At 49.6% G+C, this 14,027-nt stretch overlaps 3 protein-coding genes across 3 annotated transcripts; 2 read left to right on the forward strand and 1 right to left on the reverse strand.

Moving 5' to 3' along the window:
- Positions 1–71: 71 nt before the first annotated feature.
- Positions 72–1,102, forward strand: SCP_0906060 (P-loop containing nucleoside triphosphate hydrolase protein; the record flags this gene model as incomplete). The annotated part of the gene is made up of 2 exons (XM_027761838.1): positions 72–329; positions 386–1,102. The coding sequence occupies 2 exons, from the start codon at positions 72–74 to the stop codon at positions 1,100–1,102; spliced, it is 975 nt and encodes a 324-aa protein (XP_027617639.1).
- A 692-nt stretch (positions 1,103–1,794) lies between these two features.
- Positions 1,795–2,162, reverse strand: SCP_0906070 (hypothetical protein; the record flags this gene model as incomplete). The annotated part of the gene is made up of 2 exons (XM_027761839.1): positions 1,795–2,009; positions 2,066–2,162. The coding sequence occupies 2 exons, from the start codon at positions 2,160–2,162 to the stop codon at positions 1,795–1,797; spliced, it is 312 nt and encodes a 103-aa protein (XP_027617640.1).
- Positions 2,163–2,890: 728 nt separating this feature from the next.
- Positions 2,891–3,637, forward strand: SCP_0906080 (hypothetical protein; the record flags this gene model as incomplete). Its single annotated transcript, XM_027761840.1, has 2 exons — positions 2,891–3,475; positions 3,521–3,637. 2 exons carry the CDS (start codon positions 2,891–2,893, stop codon positions 3,635–3,637), a joined length of 702 nt encoding a protein of 233 aa, XP_027617641.1.
- Between the last annotated feature and the right edge of the window lie 10,390 nt (positions 3,638–14,027).

The raw sequence follows: 14,027 nt of genomic DNA on the forward strand, positions 1-14,027 counted from the left end.
GTCGGTGGCAGAGATGTCAGTCGCGTCAACTCTGTATGTATGCTACGTAGCTGTAATCCACGCCGTTCTCTATGTCCATCATACCTGCAGAAGGCTCTTCAGGATGGCTTGAGTCGCTGATCGTTCAGAAGTGCGGAGTTCCCTCGGTTCGCGATTTCCAGCTACGCCATGGCATGGACCTCATCCGCGGCAAGGATCTGTTCCTCGTCATTGCGCCGGGCCAGGGGAAGACGACGGTTATGCATGCTCCGCTACTGGCTGCACAAGCCCAGATGAAGATAGGAATAGCTCTCATGATTGTGCCTACTAAATTGCTAGCATTGCAGCAGGTACTGTCGTGCTGACAAGCACACCGACAGTAGTTTCATTCTGACCTTGAGTATAGGAAACTGTGGCCAATAGCCACGGAATTCGTGCACTGGCTATCAACGAAGACACTATGAGAGAAGCATACCACAACAATCGCGATCTTCTGGCCGAGCTTGTCAGCGGAGAGGACATTCGTCTCGCCATCATGAGCCCTCAAATGCTCCGGTCAAAACGCGTTCGTAGCCTGCTGTCGCAGCAAGCTGTCAAGAGTCTTGTCTGCTGGTTCTTCGTTGACGAAGCCCACCTCGTCGACGAACAGAGTGGCGAGTGGATCGAGATCTTCAAGTCCATCAAGACTATGCGCGCTATCTTGTCAGCTTGGACAGTTTGGGCAGCGTTCACTGGCATGGCGACTCCATCTCGGACTCTGGTTCTTGCTGAAAATCTGGGCTTCCAACCTGGGCACTATGTCAATGCTCGGTACTCGGTTGACTGCTCCAACATCAAATATATCCCGCGGTTCTTCGAGCATGCTGTCTCTAGCACGGACTTCCTCGACATCAGCTTCCTGATACCCCTGGAGATGGCTTCCCCCACCGATATCACGACAACTCTGATCTTTTGCCAGACTATCGAGCTCGGCTACAAAATCATGTCTTTTCTCGATCGCCTTATCCCTGAAGCAGTACCTTATCGCAACAAGATCATTAAACTCTACAACTCATTGATGCCTGCGACGTACCGACAACACTTCGTACAGGACCGTTTGAGTGGTGCTGAACTGCATATGTAGACACTTGCGAGATGAGCAGATTCAAAGGCGCGCGCGAACGCGTCGGCGAAACTGGACTAGATCGTAGCGGGGGGTAAAGTGATGCTGTGTAACCTCCGTGCATTTCCCGTCGTGCATAGTGAACATCTTGCAGGCCATTGTGCACATGCGCGCGACCTCGTGAAATTTCCGAGTTGTCCTGAGTCCCTGACTCCGATTCCGCTAAGCTCCGTGACCTCGAGTGCATCCCGAACTCACTATCATCCTGAGTATTTACACCAGGAGATTAATCTATACATAAGGCTTATGAGAATCATCCGATGTTAGTGTGGTGACATTCTCACGATGAATAAAATGATACGGATAGCCACTGGCAGGCTGGGATATCTGCGGAAGACTGAAGGATCAGCTGAGTACCTGAGGGCCCATATGTACAGATCCGAATATGTCGCCATCATCCTGGATGTCGTCAGTAGGTGGAACCGTCGCCATGAGAACTTTTTACAGCTCGCGAAGCTTGTACACAGGTAAGACGCGCCTGTGGCTGCACGCGACTTGAGCGCTAAAGATTCGTGCGTCGAATTGCCGTCGGCATCGTTCAAAGTCCGGTTTCCCACGGGGGACTTCTCAGCGGGTCATCGGTAATGATCTCAGCCTCTATTACAAAGGAACGACTGTCTTCCTGCAGGTAACTAGAGGCTGTATCTATGAGCCTACTCCGGAGGACGCTGTTCCATTGGCCCAGCGGCCCATGCATGGTTGGCCGGAAGAGCATTCGTATAGCCTGGACGGAATATGGCAGCGACGCGGCTACGGTACGCGGGCATCAAATCGGCAGGAGGCGGTAGAATGACCGTGTCTGCGCGCTTTTGATGCTCTTGGTACATCATCCCGAGCAACGACAAGATAGTCGCGAACATGAGAAGGCCTGAGCAGCTAAAGGTCACCAGTTATTCTTCCAGGACACCAAATGCAATAGCTCACCGAACAGAACTACTGCAATAACACGCCCTGCATTATCGCCACCATCTGACTCCGCGAAAACAGGCAGAGGGAGGGAAGATAACACGATGGTTGGCATCAGTTGTACCATCAACGCGTATGCAATGCTTAGTCGTTGCATTCCGGCAATTGCTCACTGTTGATAGTCAACAGCATCCTGCAGACCCGAAAGCACCGTCAGTATCAGAAAGTGTCGAGCTACACAATTCAAGTTGGGATATGCTTATGCAAACGGAGGAAGAGCACCCGAAGCGGGACACACAAGATGCATAGCCAAATATTTCTCAAGGAAATACCCTGAGAAAATTCATAAAGTATAACCATGAGAAAAAACTTTGAAGAAACCATAATGAATCTTCGTGGGAAATACCGTGATTGTCCAATCAACAGCTGAGAATCACGGTTTTTTCGAGTTTAGAGGAAGGTTTTAACAAGTCTAATCGACGCGGCGGTCATCGGCTTGACTCGAAACCCAGGCAGCGTCTGGATGGCTCATGACACTCGCAGCGCGAGTCACGTCCAGCGGACAAGCTCCACAGACTGGCGGGGGTCTCGGGAGCGCTGCCTCTGTCGAGGCGGAAGGTGTTTCCCGGGTCGGACCCTCCCGCTTACTAGGTGGAGGTGTGCTTCAGGGGTGCTCTCCCTCCTTGACCCTTCTCACACCTCCACCTTGCTAGGTCTGTCTTTCCGTGCAGCGCACGCCTTGCCATTACTAACACCTTTGCCTTGCCAGGAACGTCGTGAAGTGCCATTTTTCGAGCTTCATACTTCTCTTTGTTCACATCTTTCGAATCATTAAGTGCCCTTATGTCATCTCCGAACGATGGCTCCCACACTCAGTCATCCGATACATCCCGACAACTCACTGGGCACCAATTTGAACAAGAAGGTGTTATCGCATGTGAAGCAGCCGTGGAGGAATTTCGGAAGTCAAAAATATCTAAAGCAGAGGCATCCATCCAGCTTCTCGAGGCCATTAGCTACCATGACACCGCCCCTGAAGAAGAGGCAGTGAAACGGTCAGCTTATGCTGTCTATCTTGCTGAGCTCGACGAGATCGAATCTGCCCAACGAGAAGCTGGAGACAGAGGTGCCATTCAGGCACCAGGCCCATTGGAGAATTCCGCTCAGATCCTCACTTCTTCAGAGGCTCTCGAGCCCTCCTCTGCAGTTGGAGACAAGCGCAAGAGAGATGCCTCTGATGACTCAGACTCAGAGCAAGGAAAGAAAGTCGATGAATCTCTCTTCCCCTTCCCCAAGTCTCTTGGACCGTCTCTCCTCTCCCCTGAGCTCCAACTTACACTCAAACTCAAGGAGAACTACACCCGAGACCTCGCCCTCTCTCGACAGCGAGTTGTCTGTCATCCCGACTGCCCTAATGTCTCAGAATCGGTATGGAATGACATCCTTAGCAACTGATATGTCGACCTTGACAAGATCTTCACTGCCTTCTACACCATCGATGGAGATCTCAAGCAATCTATCAAACTCGGGGACCTTGAGGTCACAGCCAGTGCCCCGGTCAAACCCAGCTGGCACATTTCTCGGCACTGAGACTGGACCAATGCCTGGGTTAAGTACCAGCAAGCTGTCTCCTTCATTTTCCCACATCGGCTCTGCGAGCTCCAAGGTTATGCCGACCACATTAATGAGTTATTCATCGCCATGTCTGATGCGCAGGCCTCCCGGGTTCTCAACTATGACTGAGCTGTCCGAAGTGCCGTTGGGAGAAGCAACCGACTCCTTCTCACAGACCTCTCCAGCTTTAACCATCTCTACACCATGCATATCATCGCAGGTGGAGGTGGATCCTCTTCTCAGCTGCAAGGGACCTCAGGAGGAGCCTTCTCTCGAACTGCAGAGATCTGCAGAAAGTGGAACTCTGGAAATTGCGATCATTACGGATGTAAATACAGACACATCTGCTCAGTCTGCCGTGCCTGAGATCACGCCGCCTGCATCTGCCCCCAGAAAGGTGGTTCCTCTGCCGACAAACGAAAATAGGTACCCACACTTTTCCCGCAGCTTCCTCTGAGAGCATTGTGACCAATATACCACTCCTCTCGCATCTCTCTCGGAGCATCTCAGACCGATCCCCGGACCTCCTCAAAATGAATTGAATAATCCAGTCTCCCTGTGTACCATTACCGATAATCCAGATCTCTTTCAAGTGGTCACACCCATCGCTGTTGACCACTTTGAAGCCCTGCTATCCTCCCATCCAAATTGCCTGCTTGTTGACTCTGTCCTTCGTGGCTTGAGAGAAGGCTTCTGGCCATTTGCTGAGACTGATCATTTGGAATTTCCTGACACGTGGGATGGTGGGAGCATTCCCCTGACTGAGGAGGCGTCAACATTTATTTCCCAATATGCTAAAGAAGAAGAAGGCCTCCAACGATACTCTCATCCATTCAGACCAGATCTCCTTCCGGGGATGTACTCTATGCCTGTTCATGCAGTCTCTAAGCCACACTCCTCTAAGCTCCGTTTTATCAATGACCATTCAGCGGGTCCATTTTCGCTCCATGCTATGATTGATAAGGCTAACGTTGGGATGCGACCTGTCACGGTGGCCAGTCGCGCCACCGTACATCCGGTTCGTCGTCGTCAGTGACTGGGCCTTTGCAAGGTCTCAAGTCAATCGTGAGGGGTCCAACCTCCAGTCACAGCGATGACCAGAGGTCGGCCCAGTGGAGTAGTCTTATGAACGCTTGGCCGCTGTCTGCGGACCAGGGTCGATCTGTCGCACAGATGTAGATGGTAAAACTGGTTGATGTGTAACCAGGACAAGATGGGGACTCCAGCTTGTCCTGTCGGTCTTATATACAAGTACAGGCGTCTGTCTACCTGTAATACTAGAACTACGATTGGTCCATCGGTATCAATACAAGGGCACAGGGTTCGTATACCTGTCCCACGGTCGTGAGAATGCTGAGTCAGTCATGACTCTGCGTGAGAGACAATCTGTCCATATGGAGATAAGGTCGTGCTGCAAAGACAAGGCAGCAGCGAGGTCGTCGTGCGTCTAGCGCATGTATCAGGGTCTAGGGCCATGCCCATGAGGTTCGGTATCTGTATCGTAAGGGTAAGGCAAAGGTGAGGCAAACATGCCTTTGTCGCATGTGTGATAGGAAGCGCGTCCTAGGTCTGGATCTTGTACATGAGGTAAACATGCCTTGAGCACAAGGCGCATATCATCAGATGATCTGGTAGATCCGTGCCGGATAGATAAGGGCGATGACCATGATGACATCATGGTCATGTGGTCAGTGACGTCATTGTCACATGGTCAGTCTAGGCTCTGTGACGTCATTGTCACGTGATCGGTAAAGGTAGAGGCGGAAGTCGTCCGCGCGTTCCTCAGAGAGGAGCTTTGTAACATCAGCTCCCATTCAGGTCTTCAATTCCCTGGATTGAAGTTGTCAAGAAAGTCGGTAGGGAAAATGGAATGGAGAAATTCCATGTGTCGTCGTTCATCGTGTCATGTCGTCGCATGATTCTGGGTAAATCAGAGGCGGAAAATGAAAAAATTGAACTGGGTGTTAATCAGCTTCGCAAACTTCGTTTTGCTTGTCGCTTGCATCCCTTTAGGACTGCTCGCTCCAACTGCAAGTCTTCTGTTCGTCTTCTTCTCATAAGCTATTCAGCTATGTTCATCGTTCGTCTTCTTCTCATAAGCTGTTCAGCTATGTTCATCGTCTTTCATTAGTCTTGTTTCTTTGTGCTTTCGCACGGTGAATGGTCAACTCGCGTTGCCCATTCTTCCCTACTACTACCCCGGCCTAAAAATCAGGAGGGCTCATGGTGTAGCGACGTCTTCAAAAATTTGCAAGATGGAAAGAGAGTGTGGTGGAAGGGAGGAGGGGGGGAAAAAATTTGCCCTTGTGGGAGGGTTCCTCGTCCTCAATTACTCTTGTCGTTCCTCGATTCCACTCGTCACTCCTCGATTCCACTCGTTCCTCGTCACCCGGGCACTCGGGCTCATTCCTTTGGCTCGGATATGCATCCTCGCCTACTATCCCCTATCAGCTCCCATTCAAAAAAACCAGATACCCTGGATCTGAAACCGATAAAAACAGGTAACAAATCGTAAAGGGAAAAAGAGGGTGGGCAGCAAGGGTCTTCTAGTTTCGAGTCATTGCGGACAAATATCGTCTTCTAGTTTTAAGTCATTGCGGACAAGTATCGTCTTCTAGTTTTAAGTCATTGCGGACAAATATCGTTTTCTAGTTTTAAGTCATTGCGGACAAATGTTGTCTTCTAGTTTTAAGTCATTGCGGACATGTATCGTGGTTGGCTGGTCATCGTCAATGCCAGCATGGTTAATCGTCTTCTGGTGAGCGATAGCTCCCATTCAGGTCTTCGATGTTTCTAATCATCGGGATAATCGTGGCCTTATCTTGGGTTGATACCGCACTTTGTCGGTTATCTCCCTTCACATTCCGTGAATGCCATAATCCTGCCTTTCAGCTTTCATTAAGGTCGTTCGTCCTTCTGATAACCTTTCTGCACCCCGGGTATCTCGCCCTACTAGGTGTTCTCAGCAAAGGTTCAGATCGAATATCCAATGGTAAGCGATAGCTCCCATTCACGTCTTATGTCCAGTTTCATGTCTTCATCATTAAAGTACCCCGGCCTAGGTTTGAACTACCCCGGCCTAGCGTGATACTTCATCGAATATTTCATGTCGGGTCTTGTCGTGTGTTGGTATCGACTGAAATCGACTACCTCCATCCATATTCCATGGATGCCCTATTCATCACTGTGTCGTATATCGAATTTCATCTGTTTGTCAAGTTTATTCTTCCAGATGATGAGACAACAGTCTACATCAAATCCAAGGATCGGCCGTGACCCAGTATCCTTTCTATTCATGGGGAACTACCCCACACATGTCATCAAAAGTGCCATATCGAAGGCTGTCGTTCATAGTAGTTTTGCCCATCGAGATCTGTCTGATCGTTGAGGGTTGCTAGACCTATTTAGGCATCTAGCATCGGGTGTCGTCATCGTGGTGGTCAACAAAGGACCGTCTGGGACTTCCAGACATCATCGAATGAGTCATGTCTGTCTGATCATGCTCGAGTCGTCATCGTGGTGGTCAACAAAGGACCATTAGGGGTTTCCTAATATCAGGTGTCGTTATCGGGGATTGGAGTGTCGTGTACTGTTAACTCCAAGTCGTTCTTCGGTGATGTAATCTCTTGTTAGGTTCAATCATCAGGCTAATCGTCGCCTCATCAAACCTTCGGCCTAGGTTCGGTATGGATCATTGGTTTATACGGAGAGCCAGGATCCGTCTTCTGTCAGAACCTTTTTCTATGTCATTCAAGGTTCATCCAGGTTCAGTTTCTTTATCGTCGAGAGCTGTGATCGACGGTCGTCGTTCAGATCCTTTTGTTACATCAGGATCTTCTTCGGATTGTCGGTTTCTTTAACGTCGAGAGCCTCTTCGACAGGGAATCGTTTGAAGTGTCAACTCGCGGTATCTTCAAACATTCCATGGTCATCAACTCGTAGTGGCATCGAGTTGTCAATCTTTCTGCACCCCAGGTAACTCGCCATGCAGGGTGTTCTCAGCCAAGATCTATCGTTTATTTATAGTGGAGAGCGAGTGTCCACTTGCTCAGTCCGAGCTCCCATTCAGGGATCACAATCATCAAATGGTCATCAGATCGGACTCAATAAGAGTCTATGGTTTATACGGGTTGCCATTCCCGGGATCAACAATCATCAAGTGTTCTTCAGATCGGACTCAATTAAGAGTCTACGGTTTATACGGGTTGCCGTTCCCAGGATCAATCTGCACCGTGGGTATCTCGCCGCACTCGGTGTTGTCAGCCATGATCATCAAGTGTGCGACTTAAGTCCTTCGTCAAAGGCTGCGCACCATCCTCAGTTCATCACGGTCCATAGAATCGGTACTAATTCTACGGTGGCCAAACCTTTCCGATTCGCAGTCACATGCGGCTCGTACATGTCTTTGATTATTACACATGTCGTAGCTTTCCTCGCATGAGGGGATTCGACCCCTGAGAGTCACCCAATGAAGGGTAAACTCTTGAGAGTTCGTCTCGGACAAGGTGCCAATCAATTGTCTTATGAAAATCTGGTCTCACCTAGGAATGACCAGACAAGGGTCTTCTTCGTCATTCCAATGTTGGATATCGAGAGAATGGAGTGTCAATCGCGGTATCTCCATCTCTGTCGTCACAGGTGTCCTAATGTTACGCTGTCTGCGAACATGGACAAGTCGAGGTCGGGTAGTGTCGTCCTAAGGTAACCGTCGCCTTGGTCGGTCAAGGAACATATCATGACACGGTCACTGTCTGTAAACCGGTCGAGGTCGGGGTACGGTCACTGTCTGTGAACCGGTCGAGGTCGGGGTCAGGCTCTAAAGCATAGGAGTGTCACGGGGGCCAGTCGCGCCACCGTACATCCGGTTCGTCGTCGTCAGTGACTGGGCCTTCGCAAGGTCTCAAGTCAATCGAGAGGGGTCCGACCTCCAGTCACAGCGATGACCAGAGGTCGGCCCAGTGGAGCTGTCTTATGAACGCTTGGCCGCTGTCTGCGGACCAAGGTCGATCTGTCGCACAGATGTAGATGGTAAAACTGGTTGATGTGTAACCAGGACAAGATGGGGACTCCAGCTTGTCCTGTCGGTCTTATATACAAGTACAGGCGTCTGTCTACCTGTAATACTAGAACTACGATTGGTCCATCGGTATCAATACAAGGGCACAGGGTTCGTATACCTGTCCCACAGTCGTGAGAATGCTGAGTCAGTCATGACTCTGCGTGAGAGACAATCTGTCCATATGGAGATAAGGTCGTGCTGCAAAGACAAGGCAGCAGCGAGGTCATCGTGCATCTAGCGCATGTATCAGGGTCTAGGGCCATGCCCATGAGGTCCGGTATCTGTATCGTAAAGGTAAGGCAGAGGTGAGGCGCACATGCCTTTGTCGTGTGTGTGATAGGAAGAGGATCCATGCCTGGATCTCGCCTATGAGGTAAACATGCCTTGAGTGCAAGGCGCATATCGTCAGATGATCTTGTAGATCCGGTACAGCCCTAAGATAAGGGTTCTGGATAGATAAGGGCGATGACCATGATGACATCATGGTCATGTGGTCAGTGATGTCATTGTCACATGGTCAGTCTAGGCTCTGTGACGTCATTGTCACGTGATCGGTAAAGGTAGAGGCGGAAGTCGTCCGCGCGTTCCTCAGAGAGGAGCTTTGTAACATCAGCTCCCATTCAGGTCTTCAATTCCCTGGATTGAAGTCGTCAAGAAAGTCGATAGGAAAATGGAATGGAGAAATTCCATGTATCATTGTTCATCGTGTCATGTCATCGCATGATTCTGGGTAAATCAGAGGCGGAAAATGAAAAAATTGACCTGGGTGTTAATCCAGCTTCGCAAACTTCGTTTTGCTTGTCGCTCGCATCCCTTTAGGATTGCTTGCTCCAACTGCAAGTCTTCTGTTCGTCTTCTTCTCATAAGCTATTCAGCTATGTTCATCGTCTTCCATTAGTCTTGTTTCTTTGTGCTTTCGCACAGTGACTGGTCAACTCGTGTTGCCCGTCATCTTCCATTAGTCTTGTTTCTTTGTGCTTTCGCACAGTGAATGGTTAACTCGCGTTGCCCATTCTTCCCTACTACTACCCCGGCCTAAAAATCAGGAGGGCTCATAGTGTAGTGATGTCTTCAAAAATTCGCAAGATGGAAAGAGAGTGTGGTGGAAGGGAGGAGGGGGGGAAAAAATTTGCCCTTGTGGGAGGGTTCCTCGTCCTCAATTACTCTTGTCGTTCCTCGACTCCGCTCGTCACTCCTCGATTCCATTCGTTCCTCGTCACCCGGGCACTCGGGCTCATTCCTTTGGCTCGGATATGCATCCTCGCCTACTATCCCCTATCAGCTCCCATTCAAAAAAACCAGATACCCTGGATCTGAAACCGATAAAAACAGGTAACAAATTGTAAGGGAAAAAGAGGGTGGGCAGCAAGGGTCTTCTAGTTTTGAGTCATTGCGGACAAATATCGTCTTCTAGTTTTAAGTCATTGCGGACATGTATCGTGGTTGACTGGTCATCGTCAATGCCAGCATGGTTAATTGTTTTCTGGTGAGCGATAGCTCCCATTTAGGTTTCATGTCTTCGATGTTTCTAATCATCGGGATAATTGTGGCCTTATCTTGGGTTGATACCGCACTTTGTCGGTTATTTCCCTTCACATTCCGTGAATGCCATAATCCTGCCTTTCGGCTTTCATCATGGTTCGTTCGTCCTTCTGATAACCTTTCTGCACCCCGGGTATCTCGCCCTACTAGGTGTTCTCAGCAAAGGTTCAGATTGAATATCCAATGGTAAGCGATAGCTCCCATTCACGTCTTATGTCCGGTTTCATGTCTTCATCATTAAAGTACCCCGGCCTAGGTTTGAACTACCCCGGCCTAGCGTGATACTTCATCGAATATTTCATGTCGGGTCTTGTCGTGTGTTGGTGTCGAATGAAATCGACTACCTCCATCCATATTCCATGGATGCCCTATTCATCGCTGTGTCGTATATCGAATTTCGTCTGTTTGTCAAGTTTATTCTTCCAGATGATGAGACAACAGTCTACATCAAATCTAAGGATCGGCCGTGACCCAGTATCCTTTCTATCCATGGGGAACTACCCCGCACATGTCATCAAAAGTGCCATATCGAAGGCTGTCGTTCATAGTAGTTTCACCCATCGAGATCTGTCTGATCGTCGAGGGTTGCTAGACCTATTTAGGCATCTAGCATCGGGTGTCGTCATCGTGGTGGTCAACAAAGGACCGTCTGGGACTTCCAGACATCAGGTGTCGTTATCGGGGATTGGAGTGTCGTGTACTGTTAACTCCAAGTCATTCTTCGGTGATCTTAAGTTCAATCATCAGGCTAATCGTTGCCTCGTCGAACCTTCGGCCTAGGTTCGGTATGGATCATTGGTTTATACGGAGAGCCAGGATCCGTCTTCTATCAGAACCTTTTTGCTATGTCATCCAAGGTTCATCCAGGTTCAGTTTCTTTATCGTCGAGAGCTGTGATCGACGGTCGTCATTCAGATCCTTTTGTTACATCAGGATCTTCTTCGAATTGTCGGTTTCTTTAACGTCGAGAGCCTCTTCGACAGGGAATGGTTTTGAAGTGTCAACTCGCGGTATCTTCAAACATTCCATGGTCACCAACTCGTAATGGCATCGAGTTGTCAATCTTTCTGCACCCCAGGTAACTCGCCATGCAGGGTGTTCTCAGCCAAGATCTATCGTTTATTTATAGTGGAGAGCGAGTGTCCACTTGCTCAGTTCGAGCTCCCATTCAGGGATTACAATCATCAAATGGTCATCAGATCGGACTCAATTAAGAGTCTATGGTTTATACGGGTTGCCGTTCCCGGGATCAACAATCGTCAAGTTTTCTTCGGATCGGACTCAATTAAGAGTCTACGGTTTATACGGGTTGCCGTTCCCGGGATCAATCTGCACCGTGGGTATCTCGCCGCACTCGGTGTTATCAGCCATGATCATCAAGTGTGCGACTTAAGTCCTTCGTCAAAGGCTGCGCACCGTCCTCAGTTCATCACGGTCCATAGAATCGGTACTAATTCTACGGTGGCCAAACCTTTCCGATTCGCAGTCACATGCGGCTCGTACATGTCTTTGATTATTACACATGTCGTAGCTTTCCTCGCATGAGGGGATTCGACCCCTGAGAGTCGCCCAATGAAGGGTAAACTCTTGAGAGTTCGTCTCGGACAAGGTGCCAATCAATTGTCTTTCGAAAATCTGGTCTCACCTAGGACTGACCAGACAAGGGTCTTCTTCGTCGTTCCAATGTTGGATATCGAGAGAATGGAGTGTCAATCGCGGTATCTCCATCTCTGTTGTCACAGGTGTCCTAATGTTAATGGACAAGGTCGAGGTCAAGAGAATGGAGTGTCAAATCACGGTATCTCCATCTCTGTTATCACAGGTGTCCTAATGTTACGCTGTCTGCGAACATGGACAAGTCGAGGTCAGGTAGTGTCGTCCTAAGGTAACCGTTGCCTTGGTCGGTCAAGGAATATATCATGACACGGTCACTGTCTGTAAACCGGTCGAGGTCGGGGTCGTCAAGTTCTGCACTAAACCATAGGAGGTTGTGCCAGAGAATAAGGATCTTGTCCTAATGTTACGGGACAAGATCGAAGTCAAAGGACACAGTCGCTGTCTACGAACTGGTCGAAGTCATGACACGGTCACTGTCTGTGAACCGGTCGAGGTTGGGGTCATCGGGCTCTAAAGCATAGGAGCTTGAGCCAAGGAAAGATTATCTTGTCCTAATGTCACGGGGGCCAGTCGCGCCACCGTACATCCGGTTCGTCGTCGTCAGTGACTGGGCCTTCGCAAGGTCTCAAGTCAATTGAGAGGGGTCCGACCTCCAGTCACAGCGATGACCAGAGGTCGGCCCAGTGGAGCTGTCTTATGAACGCTTGGCCGCTGTCTGCGGACCAAGGTCGATCTGTCGCACAGATGTAGATGGTAAAACTGGTTGATGTGTAACCAGGACAAGATGGGGACTCCAGCTTGTCCTGTCGGTCTTATATACAAGTACAGGCGTCTGTCTACCTGTAATACTAGAACTACGATTGGTCCATCGGTATCAATACAAGGGCACAGGGTTCGTATACCTGTCCCACAGTCGTGAGAATGCTGAGTCAGTCATGACTCTGCGTGAGAGACAATCTGTCCATATGGAGATAAGGTCGTGCTGCAAAGACAAGGCAGCAGCGAGGTCATCGTGCGTCTAGCGCATGTATCAGGGTCTAGGGCCATGCCCATGAGGTCCGGTATCTGTATCGTAAAGGTAAGGCAGAGGTGAGGCGCACATGCCTTTGTCGTGTGTGTGATAGGAAGAGGATCCACGCCTGGATCTCGCCTATGAGGTAAACATGCCTTGAGTGCAAGGCGCATATCGTCAGATGATCTTGTAGATCCGGTACAGCCCTAAGATAAGGGTTCTGGATAGATAAGGGCGATGACCATGATGACATCATGGTCATGTGGTCAGTGACGTCATTGTCACATGGTCAGTCTAGGCTCTGTGACGTCATTGTCACGTGATCAGTAAAGGTAGAGGCGGAAGTCGTCCGCGCGTTCCTCAGAGAGGAGCTTTGTAACAAGGAGCTTGAGCCAGGAAAAGTCATCTTGTCCTAATGTCAATTCGGACAAGACGAGGAATCAAGTGCAAGGTAACCGTCGCCTTGTTCGGTCGGATGAGCTGTCTGCTCAGGAGGTGCAAGGTATCCGTCGCCTTGTTCGGTCAAGAGATCAAAGAACACAGTCGCTGTCTGCGAACTGGTCGAAGTCAGGGTCGTCAAGGTCAGCTCTAAACCATAGGAGGTTGAGCAGTAAATAACTATCTTGTCCTAATGTCGCGGGACAAGATCGAAGTCAAAGGACACAGTCGCTGTCTGCGAACTGGTTGAAGTCATGACACGGTCACTGTCTGTGAACCGGTCGAGGTCGGGGTCGTCAAGTTCTGCACTAAACCATAGGAGGTTGTGCCAGAAATAATCATCTTGTCCTAATGTCACGGTGGCCAGTCGCGCCACCGTACATCCGGTTCGTCGTCGTCAGTGACTGGGCCTTTGCAAGGTCTCAAGTCAATCGTGAGAGGTCCGACCTCCAGTCACAGCGATGACCAGAGGTCGGCCCAGTGGAGTAGTCTTATGAACGCTTGGCCGCTGTCTGCGGACCAGGGTCGATCTGTCGCACAGATGTAGATGGTAAAACTGGTTGATGTGTAACCAGGACAAGATGGGGACTCCAGCTTGTCCTGTCGGTCTTATATACAAGTACAGGCGTCTGTCTACCTGTAATACTAGAACTACGATTGGTCCATCGGTATCAATACAAGGGCACAGGGTTCGTATA

Source organism: Sparassis crispa (genome assembly GCF_003851025.1).
Source record: "Sparassis crispa DNA, contig_000008F, whole genome shotgun sequence".
In the NCBI taxonomy this organism is placed as follows: domain Eukaryota; kingdom Fungi; phylum Basidiomycota; class Agaricomycetes; order Polyporales; family Sparassidaceae; genus Sparassis; species Sparassis crispa.